Source organism: Microtus pennsylvanicus, chromosome 1 (genome assembly GCF_037038515.1).
Source record: "Microtus pennsylvanicus isolate mMicPen1 chromosome 1, mMicPen1.hap1, whole genome shotgun sequence".
Classification (NCBI taxonomy): domain Eukaryota; kingdom Metazoa; phylum Chordata; class Mammalia; order Rodentia; family Cricetidae; genus Microtus; species Microtus pennsylvanicus.
The window spans coordinates 29,709,566-29,732,949 of record NC_134579.1 but is presented as its reverse complement, the minus strand read 5'-3'; the positions used below and the strand labels follow the sequence as shown (position 1 = coordinate 29,732,949).

The 23,384-nt window shown below is 49.6% G+C and overlaps 1 protein-coding gene across 1 annotated transcript; it reads right to left on the bottom strand.

Annotated features, from left to right (window-relative positions):
* Window positions 1-1,531: 1,531 nt before the first annotated feature.
* On the bottom strand, window positions 1,532-23,264 carry Ifnar1 (interferon alpha and beta receptor subunit 1). The gene is made up of 11 exons (XM_075959992.1): window positions 22,852-23,264; window positions 18,445-18,565; window positions 13,333-13,511; window positions 11,541-11,695; window positions 11,309-11,450; window positions 10,490-10,604; window positions 8,041-8,240; window positions 7,649-7,788; window positions 4,924-5,071; window positions 4,162-4,301; window positions 1,532-2,522 (listed from the first exon to the last, which is right to left on the bottom strand). The coding sequence occupies exons 1-11, from the start codon at window positions 22,922-22,924 to the stop codon at window positions 2,295-2,297; spliced, it is 1,641 nt and encodes a 546-aa protein (XP_075816107.1). The 5' UTR covers window positions 22,925-23,264; the 3' UTR covers window positions 1,532-2,294.
* Window positions 23,265-23,384: the final 120 nt, after the last annotated feature.

Genomic DNA, 23,384 nt, shown 5'->3' with positions numbered 1-23,384 from the left:
TGAGGGAAGCTTCCAAAATTTAGGAAGCGAGGAACTCTTCCAAGGCTCAGGAAGTCATGGGATCAGAGAGCCCTTGCTGAGGGGATGAAAGCAGGGAACTGTCGCTCAGGAAGAGGGGACCCCCAGCAGAGCTGCCTGCGAGTCCGACAAGGGGCGCTGAGATACAGCTTTCCAGTCCTCACCTGAGCTGCAGGGCACTGGTTCTCCACCTTCCTAACGCTGGGACCCCTTAATACAGTTCCTCATGTGTGGTGACCCCAACCATAACATTATTTCACTGCAGTTTCATAACTATAATTTTGCTGTTATGAATCATAGTTAAACATCTGATACCCAGGGTAACCCATATTAGACCCCTATGAAAGCGCTGACTGAAAAGGGGTTGCGACCCACAGGCTGAGAACCGCGGACTTGGGTGGCACCCTCTCTTTGCTCTGTTGTTGGTGCCTGATCTTGGGCGGTGACGTTTCTTAATGTTCACCTAGGAAGAGTCAGGCCACAGCCAGTGATCTGAGCACTTGGGAGCTGAGGCAGGAGCACTGTCAATCAAAGCCTGGAGGCAATAGGGTCTGTCACTATCATTAAGTAACAGGACATTTAGGAATAAAGATGATAAATTTATTATTTCCTCCACTGCGAGGAAGGAAACTGACAAACACGAGTTGTGTTCACCCTCCAAGCAGAAGGGATCTCAGGACACGTGAGGTGGAGGGACAGGTGACACAGACACTGGCGAGGGTGAGCAGTCTGGATCCAGGAAGCCAGAGGGCAACAGTCCTACACAGCTCACCTCGTGACGCCATGTGCAGGGCTGCTGCCCACAGGACACCGTCCGCAGTGTCCTGCTGCTGGGAATGTCTTTGGAGGGCACCGTCTGCAGGGCTGCTGCCCACAGGACACCGTCCGCAGTGTCCTGCTGCTGGGAATGTCTTTGGAGGGCACCGTCTGCAGGGCTGCTGCCCACAGGACACCGTCCGCAGTATCCTGCTGCTGGGAATGTCTTTGGAGGGCTCTGTCTCAGCACCCCTGGCACACAGAAGCCAACTTCAAAGTAGCACCTGCCAAAACCCTGAGTGTTGGCTCCAGTGTTTGTTCTGTGAAACCATGGCAGCGGCAGACACTCAGGCAGATAGACAAAAGGACAAGATGTCTGTGCCGAGTACCACACTATGATGGGGTTGGGTCACAGTGGGGAACTTGGTCCCTGCGTGAAGCTTTTGCTCTAGAGGGGAGACAGACACCGAAGGAACCAAGCAGGCCAGGTACATGAGGCTACACTGGGGGTGGGAGGCTTCGGTAACACATGCCCCCAGGGCCCAGGAGAAATACAAGGTTGTCTGAAGTATCATAGCCTGCTGGGCTCTGTACTTTATACACATGTACATACATGTATCTACACCTGTCTGTAAGTACTCATACATTCGTAGGCTCTGGGAAAGGAACACAACAGGGACCGTTAGATGACCTGCCTACAACAGACACTCATGAGCAGCAATGTAAAGTTAGTTACAGGCACCTGCAGACGGCGGTACACAATCAACTCTTCCTTCGCCTTAGTATTTGACACTGTTTCTTTAGCTACACGGATTCTGAGACAGGGTCCCTGAATACTGCTGGACGGGAGAGGTCAGCCTGGTTTACAGAGGAACAAAGAAAAGCTACATACAGAAGCCGGCATGGGCTGTCAATGGTGCTCCAGCTTACTCCTTCCGGAATGATTTCACTTCCGTCTGCTGCTGGCATCTTCTGCTCCTACAAGCGCTAGACTGCCTATCCACTATTTAACGCCAACTCCTCGGCTTGGAGAGTTCCCCTCTCCACTGCTTCAGCCCCTTCTGAGTTCTAGTTAGACGCCACTGCTGTGGCAAGTCAGGGGTTAGGAAGTGCCAGTGCAGACAATAGCACCTTTGAGACACCTTAGGGGCTGCGGCAGTAGTAAAAAGCCGAATGTGCTGGATTTCTTCTAGAAAATGAACAGTGGGAGAAGACCAGATGGCATACGCAGCAACGGGCCACCGCTGTGGCACAAGACAGCACCCCGGGACTTCAGCTGGCAGCAGAAATGGGCCACCTTCAGTGAGGCCTGTCTCCTCACAGACGAAGGTCCATCACTCCAGACCCTGCCCCTCCACATCAGCGGTGGAGAGCTGCCGCATCTGCAGGCCTGGGCTCTGAAGATGCTCCTCCTTTCCCAAGGAGCAGCCGCCCTCTCTCAAGTCCCAGGAGGACAAAGGCGTGTTCCTTGGCCTTCCTACATGGAACTCTGAAAGAGCCCACTGGGGGCAGACTCAGTCCTATGGCCTGAGCCCTTGGCTGCTCTCACTCCCAGTACCTTCCTCTTCGTTAGAGTAGTTCCCCGAGTCCTGGCTGGTCTGGAAACTGTACTTTCTGTGATCTTCCTCAGGCGCATGGTTTTCTTCTGCTACAGTAACCAGGTTTGCACTCTCGATGATGAAGCACCTCTCGGTGTGCTCCTCAGGAGTCAAAAGCAGAAGGTTTTTTGAAGGCGGCTCAGAGAAAAGCTAAGGATGAAGAAGGAAGGGAACACAGGTTGTTTAAAACAAAGACTGATGTTCTAGCTCTAATGTCTTTGCTTTCCTATGCCCGACGTTAGCAGACCTACCTTTTGGCGTGTGCATTCCAACAGATTAGCTAAACCCAGCCATGCGTGTACGGCATATTTTGGGCAAGTCTGAGAACACTTAGACAGATACTGTGCTGTCAAAGGCTGGGGCAGGGGCGGGCACTGGATTTTGAGGGAGCAGCATCCAGCTCACTGGCACTCGAAAGCACAAGGGAGACGTGAACATCTTCCTGGTGGTCTGGCTGGTAAGGAGCCACTGGCAGAGCACCAAGGGGGATTGAAAAGGCCAGCATGCAGGAGGCTGGGTGCCGAGCTCTGAGGGCATCGTTACAACTCAGGCACCGGGGAATCCTGGTACAGACTTGCAAGGGTCCCTGGAGGTCTTTATCCAAAGCCTGACCTCTCAAGGCCAGCCTGCCCTGCCTTGAGCGAATGGCTCATCCTCTGGGTCCCAGGGTCTAGGACGAGCCCTTCCTCACTCAGTGCTGTGACTGCAGGTGCTAACCTCACAGGAGTCCTGAGCCACTCAGTGGTTTCAGGTTTACCCTGACCTCACGCAGGGGACCAGGTGAAGACAGACGGATAACAGGGTAACAGTGTTTCTCATACGATGTGGAAAACCACACAGAGAGGAAGCGGAAAGACAAACCCAGGGACAAGTCATTATTCCGACTGTAACATACGTTTCTCTAGCAAACGGTCAGATGTCACTGACGGCTGACTATGGGAATAAGGTAGCCTTGCACATGCTCGCGCATCTCCAGTGTCCATCCCCTGGCATGAGGAAGTCAGAAATCTCACTCATGGAGAGAACGTCCTGTGCCCACTCCAGGAAGACTGCGAGGGTATCAGGGCTTCTCTGGTGATTTCCTGGGGATGCTGTTAGTGCCAACCTGGTGGTTCTGTTACTATCCGCTGTCCACTTTCACTTTCGTTGCTACACACTGACATGTACTCATTTGGAACCAGAATGCAGCAAGTACTCAGTAAGCCATTGTTTCTAAACATTTTCCTTTCCTTTCCTTTCCTCTTCCTTCCTTCTTTCCTTTCCTTTCCTCTTCCTTCCTCCTTTCCTTTCCTTTCCTTTCCTTTCCTTTCCTTTCCTTTCCCCTTCCTCCCTCCCTCCCTTCGTTTCTTTCCCTTTCCTTCCTTCGTTCCTTCGTTCCTTCCTTCCCTCCTTCCTTCCTTCCGACAGGGTTTCACTGTATGGCCCTGCCTGACCCTGAATTCAGAGATCCACCTGCCTCCTAAGAGCTGAGGTGAAAGCTGACGACAGCTTTCTTTGTGCTGGGGTCTCTCTGTAGCTCTAGCTGGCCTGGAGCTTCTGAAAACCTCCTGTCTTGTTTTTGCAGATAGAATCGGACTATTCAGCTCACGCTGGCCTCAAACTCACTGCAATCCTCCTGTCTTAGCTTCCTGAGTTTTACAGGCATGCACTATCATACCAGGCTTCCAACATCACCAGAATTCTGAAGAAAAAAAAAGCACATCAGCCCAGAATACTTTCTGGACAGATCATCTGCTGAATCCAATGCTTGCTTCCCAATTCCTGGCTGGTGACGAGAAGAGACACTTACCTCATGGATACTTGGGGGAGGCTTGGGTGATGAAAAGACTTGGCTGAGGTCTTTCAGGATGCTCTTCCCAGCATAAAAGACCAGGGCACAAAAAAACAGAATGCCAAGTCCAGTCACGGCCCAGATTACAGGAAAATTCCCTGAAACACACGAGGACGTGCGTGTAAGCACATAAGACCGTCAGAGGAGAGGAACGAGTGCCCTGAGGACCTTTGGGAGCACTCAACACACCGCTGTGGGCAGTGGCAGTCACACTTGACGGCCGCCCTGAGAAAAAGAGCAGTCTCATCAGCTGGGGTCCCCCGCACCCGTACAGTCACAGCGTTCGGTGGCTAAGCCAGTCGCCTCCAGGAACTAAAATACAAAGGAGAATGAGGCCCGAACACATGAAAACCTTCACGAAAACGTCCATTCTCACCGGTTATTAAAGACCAGAAAACGGGAGCACTCCCAGTGAGTGATCTGGCTGTCTGCCAGCGAGCAAGGACTGAAGGCGGTTATCACTGTGTGAGCAAGGACTGAAGGCGGTTATCACTGTGTGAGCACCGTGTGAGCAAGGACTGAGTGAAACAGAGCGACAGGAAACACGAACTGGGAGACAGAGTGTCCCTGGCCCCGGAGGACTCGCTGGGCTCACTTTCCATTCCTGTGGCTGAGGAAGGACATTCTCTACCACTGGAAGCAAAGATGGAATTCTCCACCAATCCCAATGCAGCACTTTATCAACCCGAGCTCCATTGAAAACATGTAGAAGATGCTCACCTGCCCTTGTTTTCTCACACACCCTGTTACTGAAGTTGCTGCTCTTGTGCTCCGAGGCAAAGGGGTACACTCTCGCTTCCACGCAGTACACAGTCAGCGGCGGCAGGTTCATGATGGTGAACTCCGGGCTACTCTGCTCCACTTTTCTCTATAAGAATAATAAAATCCGTGATGAAACTCAGTCACTTCATAAAATCTGACAGGGAATATGCATTTTCTGTATTTCTTTTCTCTTCATGACTGGTCTCTTCCAAACACCTAGCCGGTATGTAGCGAAGCAATATAAATGCTTTAAGTTACCCATTATAACCAAATCAGAGTTAAAAATCTGTCGCCAAAAAAAGCATATGATGCCTCCCTCAGGCAATTTCATCCTAACTGCCACTGCCGCATACCGGTGGGGACAGTTAAGAGTAAGGGCTCCAGCGGCCGCTGTTCCCAGTAAATCACCAGGCAAGCTGCACTGCTGGTGAAGTCCTGTCACTGGGACCTTCTTCCCCGATCCTTGAGGGAGAACCTGCCATTGCTGTTTGCACTGGTCAGCCAATACTACAACCGTGCTGGGGAACAGAGCCATTTCAACACCAAGCCACAAACTGCCTGGGGTAGTTCCCGCTAAGGCCTGGTCCACCAGTCCCATCCTCTGTGACCCAGAGCCTGTGCAGCACACACCACGCCATCAGGCACGCCTGGGCTTCTGTTCTGCGCATGTGCACTCAGCCTTCAGCATCAGTGAGCAGAGCTCACCAGTATCTGACGCACAAACTAACTGCAAATACTGTTTTTGGAAAAAAGACGGGGCAGGTCATATAAGACCTCAGCACAAGTCGGACAACGAGCTGCTGCGTGGGTCAGCACGGCCACTAAGGCGGCCCGAGTCTGTGCCAGGTGCTTCAGATGCCGCCTCATTTCAGACCTGACAAACGCCTGCTGACATCGAGTTGCTAGGGCTACCAGTGCTTCAGAGAAGAACAGACCTACATAAAAGTTCAGTATAACGTCTGCTGGACTGGTGACGCTGAGGCTAATTCTCGGAGTTAAATGACGCTACAGTTAGCGTAGGCAGACAGCTGGAGGGGAAGCAGACAGAGCTTTGGGATTTGTTTACATTCCAACCAAACATGAAGAGATAACATTTACTGTCTCAGCTGTCCCAGACTGTTATGCTTGATTCTTTGACTGGAATTCCACCGGGGCTCAGGGCATGGGCTGGGCGGGCTCTGCAGAATGACTGGCTCAGAGCAGCACTGAAGTCCATCCCGTTACTCCTCCGTAAGAAGGGTGTTAGCTGGTGCTCTCACACAACTTAAGCCGACCTCTGGAGGCTTTCTCTCCTGCGGTCCACAAAGCTCTCTGTCTCCACTGAGCTGCCAGCTGAGGACACGTGACAACATCTGGAGATATTTGGTTGACATACCTCTGAGGGAGTGCTGTGGACACCCAGTAGAAACCGTGATGTTCCTTATCCACCGAAGTAAGGGCGGCTTTACCACAAGGAATTCCCAGGCACAAATGTCATTCTTATAAAGGAATCTTAGTTTAGGACAGTGCTGGGAATCATGGTAAAATGGTTCTAATGCCATAGCAATAGACTCAAGTTATATTTCAAGAGCAAAGTAGAAGGCTGGCAAGAGGGCCCAGTGGGTCAAAGGGTTTCCTGAGAAGCCTGATCACCAGTTTAACCTCTGGGTTCGGTGGAATCACTTCCACAATCTGTCCTAGAAGTTCACATGTGCCCTTGGATACACACATAATAATCAGGCAATTGTAAACATGTGCACACACACACACACACACACACACACACACACACACACATATTGTGGGATAGAATATTTGTTTAATTAGGTCGAGATGTGTTGCGCTTGTTTATGCAGCATTTGCTGAGCTATGTAGAGATGTGTGGCTCTCTCACCTTGCCCGCCCAGGGCACCTGACTGAGCTAATAAAAGGCACAATGGCCAATAGCTAGGCAGAGGAGGGAAGGGCAGGGCTGGCGGGCAGAGGGAAAGGGGGCCAGGCAGCCTAGGGTCAGCTGTCCAGACACAGAGGAAGCAGGACGGACAGTACACAGACGAGGAAACGAGCCTTGGGGCAGCACACTGAAATGGGTTAAGTTAAAAAAAAAAAGCTAGCTAGAAACAAGCCGAAGCTAAGGCTGAGCATGCATAGTTCATAGTAAGTCTCCTGTCATGATTTAGGGGCTGGTGGTCCAAGAAAGCCTGTTACACACACACGCAAGCACACACATGCTCACACACGTACTAACACACATGCTCACGCACACACGTACTTACACACACATACACTCACATACATGCACACACACACGCATGCACTCACACACATGGTCACTAACACACACACATATGCACTCACACACGTGCTCACACACGTACTAAGACACATGCTCACTCACACACGTACTTACCCACACACTCACATACATGCACACACACACACACACACACGCACACATGCAATCACACAAACAAAGTAGGACCCAGATGCAGGCAGCCCATAACTGTCCTGCAGAAACATGGAAAGGCTGATACCGACTCTACCACACAGAGCCGCAGACATAAATGTCTACAAGACACCCCCCCATTCACACATCTTAAAGCCACGACGTACGTCTCAGTCTCTCTCTCCCTCCCTGCTCGGTTTCTTTCCCAAGCCACAGTTATGAGGTTTAAGTCACAAAGTTTACTGTGTAGGCTTTTACCTTAGTGTTTGAAGAGATTTCCCAAAAAATTATTTCGTAAGTTAGTCCCTGACACTTGCGGGAACTATCCTGACAGCTCACGTTGACAAGCAGAGATTCCCCAGTGGGAGTGATGGCAACGGTTGGAGGACGAATGGTAGCTGGGAAGACATACAGAAAAACAAAGAATTAGACACCTTAGAACAATTCTTACAAACTTAAACTAAATGAGGAAATTACAGTCTCAAGTGAAAAAACTGAGGTAAGGCATGCACGAACCACACCTGTAACCTCAGCTCTCAGGAGCTCAGGCAGGAGAACTGCCATGAGTTTGAAGCCAGCCTGGGCTACACTGAGTCCCAGGCCAGCCTGGGCTATAGTGTCAGATGTCGTCTCAGAAAAACATGGCTTACTGTATTCTTGGGAATCAATAAGTTTCTCTTCAGACCAGAAAGATGTGTTGTTTGCATCTGAGGCTTGTACCCGGAGGAAGAACGTATTCGTGTGGGTGGTGTTTTGAGGAAAGACACAGCGTGGAGTCTGGACATTTGCACAGGCAGGCACTGGTCTCCACTGACCTGAACATCCTTCGGGAACACTTTTTAAATAGCGCCTTTGAAAGAACAGAACAGAAGGTTAAAGTCAATCATGAACTCAGTAAACACGTACTAAGGATTTACAATATGTCAGACACTGTAGTCAGCGCTATGGTCCCAGGGACAGCTTCCCCATTTAGGAAACTCGTGGGACAATGGAGGAGACACTGGTCCCAACAAAGGAGAGCCGAGGATGCTCCAGAGTGTGCAAGCTGTTCCTCTGTGTGTGTGTGCATGTGAGTGCGTATGTGGAGGTACACGTGCGTGGGGGGAGCAGCGTGTGTTTATGTAGGCCTTAAACTGACTCAGGGTGTCTTGGTTGCTCTCCACTTTCCTGAGGCAGGATATTTCACCCAGCTTGCAACGTGCTGATCTGGAAGGTCCAGCTAGTCAGCTTGCCCCAGAACCCTGCCTGACTCCCAGGGGCTGCCACACCTGAACCTCAACTCCGGCTTGTGTTTGTATGGTAAACGCTTTCTCGGCTAAGTCATCGCTTCCAAGTACATGTCTTTTAAACAAATTATTATTAAAAGGCTGATATAAAATTCAGAAATAAAAACTTACTAAAAATATTCAAAGTATCCCTTGTCTTATGTGAACTTGGTACAAGCTATAGTCATCCGCGAGAAGGGAATCTCAACTGAGCAGAGGCCTCCAGGATACACAGGCTGTAAGCAGGCAAGCCTGTAGGGCATTTTATTAGTTACTGATATACGGGGGGGGGGCAGCCCCAGCCCACTGTGGGTATGGACACCCCTGGCTGGTGGTCATAGGTTTGATAGGAAAGCCCTGAGGAGCAAGCCAGTAAGCAGCACCCCTCCATGGCCTTGGCATCAGCTCCTGCCTCCAGGCTCCTGCCCTGACTTCCCTCGTGGTGGACTATGATATGGAAGAGCGAGCTACGTAAACCCTTTCCTTCTCCAACTGCTTTTGCTCACAGTGATGCATCACAATAGTAACCACAAGTAAGAGAGCCCAGTTATCTTTTCTTGAAGCTACTTCTGACTCTCACATGCTAAACCACACTACTTCACCATGCATGTGCATGCGTGTCAAACATTTCTGCCACAAAGTCCTGCCAACACTACAAATAGGGACTTTCCCTTCTGGACAACACCCCAGCAAAAGTGCCATAACTTTTCCATGGCGTCCCTTACAGAGCGCATCCCACCAAGGAGGAGTACCTCCCTGAGGCTGGAGAAGAAAATCTACTGGCCAAGACACTAGAGCTCGAAGCATCTCAACTGAAGGCCAGAACTGCAAACCTCCTAGGTGCCTTCCTCAGGCATTCTGCCACCTGAGCACAGGGCCCCACATAGAATCCGGCCACATATAGCCAAACAGACCCCAGGCCACCTCCCCTCACAGACCAAAATTGCCAATGGCCCAAAGATTTCTGAGATAGGCGGCCAGTGCCAAGTCTTTTTGTTTTCTTAAGTCACTTCTCCTTGTCCAGATGTCTGTTCTGCTCTTCTCGGACACCCTCAAGGCTTCCGCCCCCCCCCCCCCCCCCATACCACACACTTCCTACAATCCCTCCACAGTGTGGGCAAGAGCTGAAAAGATGGTGGCTGCTTCGCTTTTCTGTCAGGCTACATTGTTTGGCAGGAGGAGGGCTTCTGAAGATTTAGCTTAAGGGTCCATTCACCATTCCGAGTTAAAGGAACAGCACATCTCCTTTGTGGACATGACCTTTGAGATGAACCCTTAATCCAGGTGTAGAGGTCACAGTCCCCTCCTAATGGCCTTTGAGATGAGGCCTTGAGTTCTACAGCTTCAAGACAGGGCTTCTGCCCACAACCGCAGGAGCAAGGTAGGTTTCGGATGAAGCCACCCTCCTTGGCGACATTACTTCTCTTTCCTTTGTGTGTGAGCTGGCGAGTGTGCGCACACTCATGGATGAATATCGTGTGTGCATCTGTATATGTGCTGGGATGTGTACGGGGCCAGGCCCGGCCACCGGGTGTCCTGTCACTTTGTGTGTGAGCCGGCGAGTGCGCACACGTGGATGAGTATGGTGTGTGCATCTGTATATGGGCTGGGATGTGTACGGGGCCAGGCCTGGCCACTGGGTGTCTTGTTCTATCACAGGCCACCATGTCCCCTTGAGACCTACAATAAGGGAACCTATAATAAGACTTGCGGCTTCCCAGAGCACCTCACCCACTCTCAGTCAGTCACTCTGTGTGCGGTCAGTGGCACACAGAGGCAGCGTGAATGGACATCGAAGCACACTGGGTAAAGAAAAGGTAGGAAAGGGACTTACGGGATCCACTCTGCTCTGAAGCTCACATTTGGAGATGCATAGTCCCAGCTGAGAACATAGCTCTCACCCTGGGCATCCACTTCTAGGTTTTCTGGCACAGGCAATCTATTTGCCTCTAGAAGTCAAAGAATCCATTAAACATACATTTTTTTATAACATTTTTTTTTTAAAAAATTATGCTCTGCCTGAATGTAAGTATGTACACCAGAAGAGGGCACCAAATCTCACTATAGATGGCTGTGAGCCACCATGTGGTTGCTGGGAATTGAACTCAGGACCTCTGGAAGAGCAGCCAGGGCTCTTAACCTCGGAGCCATCTCTCCAGCCTTTAAACTAGTGCGACAGAACCGTATTTATCCTGTCTGATTTTAAGAGACAAAACATACTAAATTTACAGTTAAAACCACGAACAAGACCAGTTCCCACCCCTGACCTAATTTCTGGTAAGCTTGGCAGTGCTAGCACTGTGGACATTTCATCTGTAGAGGCTTTGGATACCAACTATTCTGCTAGCAGCTGCATGAGGGATTGCAGGCAAGTAAATAAGCATTTATGATACTATAAAATTTTAACTTTTAAGTAGAATTAATTTTTATTATTATTGAGACAAAAATTACTAAGTAAATGACTTGATTCTGTAAGTGCTATTACCTTCCCTTCCTTCTGTGTGTGTGCTGGACAAGCGTTCAATCACACGCCCCTACCCAATGCTCTGTTTTAATAATTATTAAACCTTCATTCAACTCCGTCATGGAAGATGTGCAAATTCCATGCTGTCCGTAGTGGGTTACTGACCTAAGGTCAAGAGTTCACACTTACTTGTGGTGTTTATACACTGCACCTCACTGAAGTTGCTCTGCTTCCCGAGGGACAGATGCATGGCTTCAACTTTTAAACAGTAAGTAGTCTCTGGTGACAGTTTTAAAATCTTTTCTATGCAATACTTAGTTGTAACATTTTGCTACAAAAAAGATAAAAAATAAAGAGTCAAATTTTAGAATTCACTCAGCGCCTTCTCTCTCACATGGAATCGGGGTCAAGAGACACTTACGGTCACACCTGAAGACTTCTGCCAGAACACTATCTGGTACCTGAAGTTGTAAGTTTCGGCTGCCCACATCTTCCCACCTTCTCCCGGTTGAGAGATGCGGACTGATATAGCTTTGTCTTCAGCTTCCAAACGTACTCCCGGGGGGCCAATGTGAGCTGTTGACATCAGAGAACAATTACAGGACTTCAGAGACTCCTCTAAAATGTTCATGACAAGCATCTGCCTGGAGGTAAGAAAGAGGACAGCCCTCATGGGTCTGACACTTTGGGAGGACATGGCAAGAACAACCCTAAACCAAGGTCTGCACGCAGGTGCTGCAGACAAACACGTGAAGAACAGGAAGGGCACAAATAGGAAAGCCAGCCGCTCCGAAACCTCCGAGCAGAAGCCGGAACAAAGCACCAAGCTGTGCAGACGGCAGAACGGCAGCCCAGGACCGGGGACCACATGTGAACTCTCTAAGACGGGACACTGAGGGCACAGAGCGCGTGAGAGGGCTCAGGAGGAGTCAGACATGTGGTTGGAAGCTGTGCAGAAGGAAGTGGTAACAATTTAAGAAGACACTGGGGGCTGAGGATGGCCAAGAGCCAAATCCCATTCAGGTTCTGGAATGATCAGCCTGGCCAAAGATAGGAAGCAGCGAGGTCAGAAAGAAATCAAGAGAAGACGACAAGGGCCTCAGTAAAAAGGCAAAAAGGGACGTTTCAGACATCCTCACGTGACATTTGTGAGGTATAAAATGTAGAAGAGGATCAAAATGAGTCTAGGGTCGAGCAAATTACCAGCCGATGTCATTCCCTGAGATGGCGAGGGCTGCAGGAAGGGTTGTGAGTGAGACTGAGCGCTGTGCTTGACCATTTTCACCGTGAGACGGCTTTGCCATCTCGGCAGACACCAGTCTAATGCTCAGAGGGAGCCTGGGGCAGGGAATGGAATGCTGGGAGTCAAAAGCAGGGCCAATGACTAAGGCAGGCTGCAGCCCAAGCTTGACATCTCCTAGAGAGACAACAGGACACCAGGAGACCCAGGAGCAAGCAGTTCCGGGGGAGCTGGGAGAGAGCTTCGAGGGACTGGAGCCCTGTGCATGCTGCGCTCAGACGCACCCAGCCTGAGGACCGGGAGTGCACCCGGGAGAAGAGGTGGCCGCTGCCATCTGCAGAGGTGACAACATGTGAGAAGCAAGGAAGTGAACAGACAGCGATGAGAAGGAAATGGGAGGAAATGACAGTGGACACAGGCCAGGCCTTAAGACGGGGACAGGGCAGTGCGTCTTGAATTCTGGTCTCTAGATCTCTTTGTGCTGCCATAGAAATCACGGAAGCTGTTGAAGATTTGTTTACACTGGCTATGGACTCTGACACTCAGCATACTGCCCATGAAAGTAGACAAAATTACAAAATGTGGATTCACAAAGATAAAATTATCAGACACATTGTTACAAAAGTAATTTCCAAAACCAAGAACTTAAAGGCGTGATTTTAAAAAACCTACATTAAAAACATCTCATTACCCTGTGAACTAACCAGCACAGACCCACATCCGCAGCCAGTAGGTTCTCGCCGTTTGTCTAGCCTCCTTTCAAAATTCTCTTATACAGACAATCAAAATATCAAAATGAATGAGGCAATAAAGTCTCTGGATTACTAGGGAGCACTGACTTTAGGACTACTAAAAGGCTCCAGGTGACCACACCCAGAGAGCCACTAACACCTGCGGGAAGGAGCGGCACCAGGCCGAGGACTTCTCTGGTGACACTTATTAGGGAACGAGGCGGCCAGCGATGCCTTCTCACCTCTCTGAAATGGAATGAACTGCTCGACCTCATTCCACGAAGAAGTGCGCTTTCCTTTCTCAGCTCTCACACGAAACTTCATGTAGGTGAAAATATCTGCATCCCGTAAGGAGAATTCGCATTCAGTCCCCGTAATGTGTTGACACTCGGGCATCTTTAACCAGTTCTCCATCTCGTCTCTTTTAATTGAGAAAAAAGACTGAATGAGCTCAGGTCCACACAGAAGCTGCAGAGACATGTCCTATGCACCGACGTAGTTCGCTTAAGAACTTACTTCCCATGCTGAGCGTCACCGTGTGCCGAGCATGTGAGCGGAAGGGAAGGGTCAGAAACAATACCAACACATTAACAACAGCTGTAGAAAAAGGCCACGGGGCAAAGTGCGCCCAGGAGGTGCCCAAGGAAAGCCCACTAAGAAGCTTGTCATTTGGAACAGCAGAGGCTGCTGCCGTCAGGGACAGGGACGTTTCTAAAGCAGATGCCTTCAAAGGTCATGTGCTTTCCAGCTTCCCACGCTGGGTTACTACGTGAGCTGAGCCAGAGAGCGAGGTGGTCGGATCTACTTGGGAAGCCTGGACACAGGCCTCTTGGTGCTGCCCTACGACCTCCACCAAAGTCCACCAAAGAAGTGGCTTCATTAACGACAGAAGAAAAACATCTGGGAAAAATAAAATGGAAATTATACTTAAAACAGTATTTCCTTTGGGATAATGTCCTGCTAACACTTACCTGGTTACTCTTTGACACCTTTCTGATACATATGAGCTACGTCACTACGTGGAATAAGTCAGATATTTAACTTTTGTTATTGCTGGGTTTTGAGACAGGTTTCTACGTGGAATAAGTCAGATATTTAACTTTTGTTATTGCTGGGTTTTGAGACAGGTTTCTCTATGTAGCCTTGGTTGTCCTGGAACTCACTCTGTAGACCAGGCTGGCCTCAAACCTGGAGATCTCTCTGCCTCTGCCTCTGGAATGCCACCATCACCTGGCCATTTGGTCAATTTTTAACAAGGTTTTCACGTCAGTTCTCTGAGTGGTTACATCAGCATTTCAAGAAACCAGAAACAAAAGATCCATGAAACAGAGCAGATGTGGCTGGCCTAGGACAGCGGTGTGACTTCTGGACCTGTGTCTCTGGACAGAGCAGATGTGGCCGGCCTAGGACAGTGGTGTGACTTCTGGACCTGTGTCTCTGGACAGAGCAGATGTGGCCGGCCTAGGACAGCGGTGTGACTTCTGGACCTGTGTCTCTGGACTTCAACTTCCTTATGGAAGCTTGGTAATTGGTCTGATAATCGATGAGAGATTCCCTTCCATATGCTATGGCTATGTTTTATTACTACTGGTTAATAAAGAAGCTGTTTTGGCCAATGGCTTAGTAGAATAAAGCCAGGAGGAAAATCCAAACAGAGATATATAGAGAGAGTAGGCAGAGGCAAACAGATGCCAGGCAGTCACCAAGGAAACAAGACATGTAGAAAATGAAGTAATGCCATGGACACGTGGCAATACACAGACTAATAGAAATGGGTTAATTTAAGATGCAAGAGCTAGCTAGAATACGCCTGAGCCACTGGCCAAGCAGTGTTGTAATTAATATCGTTTCTGTGTGATTATTTGGGTCTGGGTGGCTGGGAAAAGAAGTGTGGTCCTCCCTTTACAGATGATGACTGCCTTCTGACCCTCAAAAAACAGACTGCCTATCCTAGGATAGACTCAGTACTGTGTGGCATGTTTTCCTTGGCCCAATCTCAAACCAATCACTCTGTTTCCTGGGGTCTTTAATTCTTCAAAGACTTTTTCTAGAATTATGTGCACATGTGTCTATGTGTGGGCATGTGCACGTTATTGTGGGGAACAGCTAGAGCTGGGGTTCTAGGTGTTGTGAGCTGTCTGACCTGTGCTGAGCACCTGAGTTGGGTCCTCTGCAAGGCCAGACAGCTGCCAAGCCCTCTCTAGAGCCCCATTCTCCTTACTTCTATTACAACACCAGAAACAAAGCCTTGGTATGTCAATGTAAACAAATGGATTCCAGCAGAAATGTCCAATCAGAAAATGTTAGGTGACTTGTATTAATAGTCTTAAAATGGGGCATGGCTGGGGATGGTGATCCATGTTTAGAATCCTAGCACTGGGAAGGCTGAGACAGGGGGATTGAACCTTTGATGCCAGCCTGGGCTACATAGTAAGTTTGAAATCATTCTAGGCTATATAGTAAGACTCCACAAATAAATATCTAAACAAACAAACAAAAATAAGAAAAATTAAATAATAAAAAATGTGGTGAGGGGTGTTTCTCAGTGGTCAGTGCTGGCCTAGCGCGTGCAACACCCTGAGCTTAGCGTGACTGACAACGACTGACTGCGTGAATATGAAACTCGCCCCACTGTCCTCTTAACCCAGCACGATTCGTTATCTGTGTCGTTCCGTGTTCCTGGAGATAGAGCTCATCTGTCAGTGGATGGCTACTGCATTCAAGGGAGCTCCTTACAGTGGGAGCGAGTTTCATATTTTCTTAAAAAACACTTTATCATACTCACAACTACAGCAGAATACAATTTGAAACATGGCTATCTAACTGATACAGGACTCATTCATAAGTTTAGTCTCAAGAATTAACTTCATGTCCTTTATCGCTCCTGACCACGGAGGCATTCAGGAAGTACGTGACGTAACAGGCTTCCAATCTCTGTTAAATAAAGAGTGACTATCACACATGATGTAGATCACAGTCTTTCCGATTGGTTTCCCTAGAGACAGTGTCTCCCTCGGTATTCCAGGGTGGCTCGGAACACACAGCATAGCCCAGGATCGCCTGTCATTGCTATCCTCCAGCCTCTGCCCCCTGAGTGCTGGGATCCTAGGCGTGAGCCACTCTGCCAGCAGACAGGTCATTTGAGACATAGTGACAGTGATGTTTAGGCAGTGTGTGTTCTAGATGCAGAGACTGAAGGGCTCACTCGTTCCGTCTATCATCAGTGCTGCCTGTCCACATGGTGAGGAACACACAGTAGACACGGAGTAGGCCAGGTCTGCTCACACCCCAGCTCACCACTCCCATCACCCTCTGGGCACTTCAGGTTTTGCTTACATAAATTATTTTTATTTTATTTAAAACATTGTTTTTTAATTTAAGTATGTGGGTATGTACGTGAGAATACAGGACCCACAGACATCGCCTGAGCTGGAGTTACAGACGGTTGTGAGCGGCCTGACCTGGCGACGAGTCCCCAGGAGTGCCCCGAACTGCTGAGGCATCTCCCTAGCACCACAGAGTACTTTACACAAAACCACTCACTCTGTGCTCAGACAGACTTTAGAGCTAAACTCCTCCTCCTCCCCGGAGTACCTGGACAGCTCCTTTCACTCTCGGAACTGCCCTGACTCGGATGATAAATTACTCACTACCACAGCTGCCACAGCTGTCACCTCCATTAACACCACAGGGACAACGCAGACACTGAGAGCAGCGGAGGGCAGACTCAGTCTGCACAACTCCGCCCCACTGCTGTTAGTGTGCAGGTCTCTGCAAGGGGACTGCTTGCAAGGCCAGCAGCGCTACAGGGTGAGGACGATGCACCTGCCAGGACAGAGGGCACAGATGACCGTGAACTGGGTCTGGGATAATAGTGTTTGCGTGAGACTCTGGCCGTCTGCTCTTTCTTATGGGTAACTTTAAAGGCGTCTGGGAAGATCCCCACTACACCTAAGCCAGCTGCTGGGTGAAGAACCCAACCTAAGGCAAAGAACAAATGGTATCAAAACTCAAAACGGAATGTACGGGAAACCCGCTAGAGAGACAACCTGCCTGTGCACACAGACACAGTTAGGAATCTCTGGGTCACTGTCTTAGTAACACGTGGAAACACAGTGGTGGGGGAAGCACTGGGGTCCTGACACCTTCCTTCACTGCTGACTCCATCCTACACAGGGACAAAGGGGTTGGGGACCCCACACCGAGCAGGAGATGGAGGGCAGCACCTCCTGAGCTGGGCCCTCTTTGGGCCTGCCTTAGAGGTCCTCTGTTGATCGCCCTGGCAAATGGGAGGCAGAAAGTCAGTGCCGAGAAAGAGGCACTGACGAAAGCATTCAGTCTATGGAAATGCAGGGTCTGAAACACTCATGCATATGAACTGTATTTAATCTAGGGCTGGAGAGGCAGCTCAGTGGGTAGCAGCACTCACTGCTCTTGCAGAGGGCCTGTTAGGTCCTCAGCACACACATGGTTCACAACCTTCCCTAACTACAGTTCCTGGGAGTCCTGTGCTCTCTTCTGGCCTCCACAGGCACCAGGCATGCACATGGTACACACACACACACACACACACACACACACACACACACACACACACACACAGAATAGTCATGCACATAAATTAGCCTGATTTTTAAAAAGTGAAACCTTTGTGTATGACGGTAATGAAAGGAAAACTGACTGCAGAAGGCTGTGAGAGGCTGTTCCAGGACCCAGCATGCCTTCCGGGGTCTCTGCACATGTCAAGACAGTTCAGACACCATAACACATTTAGTGAATGAATATGTGACATCCATGCAGAGAAGGGATGGGAGAGGCTGTGTACTACTCTCAACCACAGACCTCAAGAAACGTCTTCTTTATTTTGTTTGTTTGTGCGTGCGTGCGCATGTATCTGTGCAAACACACCACGGCACATGAGTAGGGGTCAGAGGACAACTTGCAGGAACTGGTTCTTTCCTTCCTGGAAATCCACTTAGTCTCTCAAGCTTGGCGGCATGCACTTCTGCCCGCTGAGCCGTCTCACCAGCCCTTCAGCTCAGCTCGGCCTCCACTGAGACAGTCACAAATGTGATGGGAAGTAGAACTCTATGATGAACATGAATGCTTCCCACATTAAAAAGAAATCATGGAGCCAGGCGGTGGTGGTGCACACCTTTAATCCCAGCACTTGGGAGGCAGAGGCAGGCGGATCTCTGTGAGTTCGAGGCCAGCCTGGTCTACAGAGAGTTCCAAGACAGGCTCCAAAGCTACAGAGAAACCCAGTCTCAAAAAAAAAAACCCCATAAAACAACAACAGCAAAACAATTACAATACTGCTCCGTATCATTCCAGCAAGCCAGTTAGTCACTTACGTTTGATATTCTGCTGAGAAAGTCACATTGTTCACTGACTCTTCATTGTGGCTCCACTTTAGGGTAAAGCTGTCATCTATAATATAGACGTCTATATCCCCAGGAGGTTCCAGATCTTCACCTAGAAAGCCAACAAACAACAAAATGATTATTTATATAAAGATATTTTATAAATTGTTATTATTCACATCAATAACACGACTGATTGCATTCATTTCATTTTTTTTTTAGCTGTGATGTCTAAGAGCCACCACCACACCAGCATGTACACTAACCCTCTGGGTGCAATAGGGGCACACACACACTGGCGGTCACCAATGGCTCACCACACCAGCATGTACACTAACCCTCTGGGTGCAATAGGGGCACACACACACTGGCAGTCACCAAGGGCTCACCACACCAGCATGTACACTAACCCTCTGGGTGCAATAGGGGCACACACACACACTGGCGGTCACCAATGGCTCACCACACCAGCATGTACACTAACCCTCTGGGTGCAGTAGGGGCACACACACACTGGTGGTCACCAATGGCTTCACCAACTGAACTTCAGATCTGCTTAACAAGACAGAAACCCTTCCTGGCACTGGAAACTTCGTCAGCTGCCCAGGCCTAGTGAAGTCATGGATCTTGGCAGAGAACCTACAAATGTCATAAACCATCATAATCCCTAACTCTGTTTTAAATGTTTGTCCTTACACCCCCAGGGAAGTGTAGTTCTCTGTGCAACAGAGGGAGAGCATAACAGAAAAATACAACTGATCAAAATGCAAAGTCGTGGAGTCCCAAGTTGTACTTAAGGCTCAGGGACTGCTGGGGAAGAGGGAGCGTTATGAGCCAGGGAAACAGGGAATTGACTGTGTCTTTTAGAAATGCCAGAGGCTACACCCACGATGGCTCCTCAACATGACTGCCTAACATGACCTAGCTGAGCATCAGACATGCTAATGTGGAAGGGAAAAGCTCAGGAGGCCTCTATCCTAGAGAAACAAAACGAAGAAGTACGGGCAACCGGGAATGCAGTGAGCACGTCAATCATTGGATGTCCAGTATCAAATGGTCAGCCTGAAAACACATAAGCAGGAAACATTATACAGATTAAGAAGGGTGTTAATTACACATTTAGGAATACATACGAACACACACACACAGTTACAGGAAAAGAGACCGTGAATTTGAAAGAGTGAGGAAATGGGAGTGCTGGTACGTGAGAGAGTATGGACTCCAGTTCCTAGGCTGTAATTTTTAATCTTTTCACATCTGGTTCCACTGTTATATCCTATTTTGAAAATGTCTGCCGCAAGGCTATCATGTCCTATCCTGACACGCTTCTAACCCAGAAGTTTACAGATTACAGTTAGATTACATGAGGAGATACTGGAGAAAACATTTTCTGATTCTTTTTTCTTTTTACCTGTCGGGGGGAGGTATCTATCAAGTCTCTCCACTCTCAGTATTTACTTTCTCAGTGTTGGGGATTAAAGTCGTGGTCTGGCATATGCTAGGAACTACATTTCCAGGACCCCATCAGAGCCTTTGAACTTCATCCCTAGCCTGCATCTATCCTGCTATCCTTATCTTAACTTGGGCCCCATCCCATTTGTTGGAAGGGCAGTAACTGGGCATATAAGATTAACAGAGGATCCAATAGCATTTGTAGCAGTTAGAATATTCTGTTCATAATATTCGTTTTCATATTTATATGTAGGAGTACTTTGTCTGCATGTACACCATGTCCTTGTCTGGTCAGAAAAGGCATCAGATCTACCTAGACCTGGAGTTACAGGTGTTTGAATGCCGCCACATGGGTGCTGGGAACTGAACTTGGGTCCTCTGAAAGAACAGCCAATATTCTAAACTGCTGAGTCATCTCTCTAGACCCCAGTTCATAATATTTTAATCAAAATGAATGTAAGCCCGAGATGAAGTGGAGATCTGATGAGGTATAGCCAGGGAGGATGCATCTTCCTAGTGCTAACTGAAAGAGCCCAATGGTAGAGGTATTTTGGTACTTGGGTGACCAACTCCTAAGTGAATGGATGGTGTAGGAACTCAGCAGAGTCACTGAACCGGGCAGATATAAGATGAACAGCTGGGGTTTCAGGAGTACCATGACCTTGAGGAATCCTCGAGGAAAACATCGCAGCCATCCCATGACTTTGGTCACAAGATACATCAGGCACACCTGAGGTCCTTGCATTATTGTGTATTGCAAACGATATATAAGAAAGGACTAGAGTCCTGGGGGCATGCGATGCTCTCCTTTACTAGGATACAAAGCATGATTTAATTTAATTAATTTTTTTTTGACATTTGGTCTAAGGACCAACATTAATCCCAGCACTCTAGAGGCAGAGGTAGGTTGATATCTATGAGTTCCAGTTCTGCCAAGGCCATACAGTGAGACCCATCTCAAAACAACCCAGCTCTGGCGTGGCGCGGTAGCACATGCCAGTAATCCCAGTCCTCAAGCAGCAGAGGCAAGAGCGTTCAAGTTCAAAGCTAGCCAGGCTACATAGTGAGAGCCTGTCTTAATAAACCCGAACACAAGGGTGCAGGGAAACAGCTCAGCTGACAAATGTGCTGGCCGCGCAAGCATGAGTGTAGTGATAATTTATTTGTGATCTAACAAATAAAGCTTGCTTGAAGATCAGAGCGAGCCACTCGTGAGCCATAGAGGCAAGGCACTGGGGGCACACAGTTTTAATCCCAGCACTCAGGAGGCAGAGGCAGGCGGATCTCTGAGAGTTCAAGGCCATCCTGGACTATACAAGATAAGTCTAAAAGAGAATCAGAGCCAGGCTGTGGTGGCTCACACCCTTCATCCCAGTACTTGGGGGATATACGCACGCCTCTGATGCCAGCTCTAGGGAGGTGGAGACCTACAGGGATATGGCTGGGCAGAGAGGGGGATATATGGCGGGAGGAGACAGGAGTTCATAGCATTTAGTCTAAGGACTTGTAGAGATGGGATACCCATTTCCTTCTGAGCATTGGAGAGGTAAGACCTAGTGGCTGGCTGCTCAGCTTCTCTGATCTTTCACCCCCTAATATCTGACTCTGGGTTTTTATTATAAAGATCAACCAGAATTCGCGCTACACACAAGGACCTGAGTTTGCCTCCAGCTGGGCCTGGCAGCACGCGCCAGTCATCCCAGGGCCCAGCAGATGACAGCAGGAGGGGGCCTGGTGCTTGATGAGTGGCCAATCTATTCTCCAGCTCCACGTTCAGAGACCCTGTCCAGAAAAGGTGGACAGCACCAGAGCACAGCACCTGACAATGACCTCTGACCTCCCGTTTCAGGAGCACATGGCAGCACACTGTGCACACACGCACACATCAAAACAACAACAGCCCAGCGTAGTTAAGCCACAAGCCTCCCAGGAATAGACTCACAAGGTACGATTTTCGATTCAGTCAGTAACTGGTCCACAGTGTTAGGTGAGCTAGTTAATGTCTCAGTGCCTCAGTTTCCTCATCTGTGGAATGGCAGCGCTGAAAGTTTAGTTTACCCCTTTAAAAGACTTAGCGGCGAGTCCAGTAAATGCTCCTGTAAATTATGCTTTAGTCCAGTTTGAGGTCAGTTCTTCTGAGACACATTCTCACCATTATCCTCTCACCTCAACCCCCGCCTCAGTCTCTCCAGTGCTGGGACAACTGGCTAAAATTAATTTTTTAATGTACACCCTCCTCAATGTCCATTTTACATGAAAATAGGGAGGGGTTCCCTTTTATACTGAAGTAAACACGATCGTGAAGCTTTCCAAGACCAAGGGCTTCAAAACATCACCTGGGGCTGCATCGGGCCACTTGCACGAATTTCCAGGACTGGGTGCTATCTGCAGGGTGAGACTTGGGGTGTCCCGTATCTCCCAGGTGTACCGATTTCTAAGAGGAATCGGAACTTACTAGCAGCCTCACAAAACCCCAGGAGTCCTGGCTAGCATGCCGGGCTGTCTTCCTCGGGGTACTTAGGCCACTATGAAAAGATCGCTCTTATCTATCCCCCCTCCCCACAGAGAAGTCACCGCTCTCTTGATGCAACAAACTAGCCCGGCGGTTTCCTGGCTTGCTTGTTATTGTTTTGGTAGCCTGCTACAACCTCGGCTGGCCCGTAAGGAGACTCTCATCTCACTCATTGCTGCGGCCGGGACAAACCGCCCTAGGCTGGGAGAGCGAGTTTCTGCGGCTGTCTGGTCTCCCACCGCCATCCGGCCTTAGGTTTGGGCCCAGCACAGCGTCCCCAGGCTGATCAGGGGCGCAGGAGCCGCTTCCGTCGGGAGGGTGACGGGGTCAACGCGCGGGGATTCGAGCCACCCACGCCCAGCTAGCGGCCAAAGCCAGCCGCCCAGGGCTCTCCCTCCCTGCCGCCCAGCCCTCGCCCAGGCCCCTCGGCTCACCTGCGGCTGCAGGCAGCACCCAAGGCGCCCCGGCCACCAGCACCAGGGCCGCCGAGCCTAGGAGAGCGAGCATGGTGTCGGGCAGCCAGACCAGTGGCTCGCATCCCCGGCCTCCTCCAGAGGCGCTGTGGAGCCGGAGAGGATCCCAGAGCAACGCGGCCCTCTCCGCGACGTCCCGCCCCTTCCTATAAACCCCGCCCCTCCGCGACGCCCCGCCTTCTCCGGGAGCTAGCGGCTTGGAAAGTCCCGGGCGGTCTAGCCTTAAACTCGTGACCTCTGATCGTAGACGCCCTGTCACGCCCACTCCCACTTTCGTAAAGACCGACTATGATAATTATCTCAGGGGGAAAACGAGAGGTGCAGCCAGTACGCCTGCTCAGATCCTACCGATAACACCCCACCCCCTCCACTCCCCACCCCTAGCTTCTCAGCTTCCTGTTTTTGTTCTGGGGTGGAGCTGGTGTGGAGGCTGTGGGGTGTTTTCTCATCCGGGGACGGTGCACGGGCTTGCTTGCAGCTTGGTGTGGGCATCC

Coding starts and splice junctions, on each gene's coding strand:
- Ifnar1 (XM_075959992.1), bottom strand. CDS start 22,924: ATGCTCGCTCTCCTAGGCTCGGCGGCCCTGGTGCTGGTGGCCGGGGCG. Junction 11,696..13,332: donor GTTCATTCCATTTCAGAGAG/GTGAGAAGGCAT, acceptor TGATGTCAACAG/CTCACATTGGCCCCCCGGGA. Junction 8,241..10,489: donor TTCAGAGCAGAGTGGATCCC/GTAAGTCCCTTT, acceptor GTTCTTTCAAAG/GCGCTATTTAAAAAGTGTTC.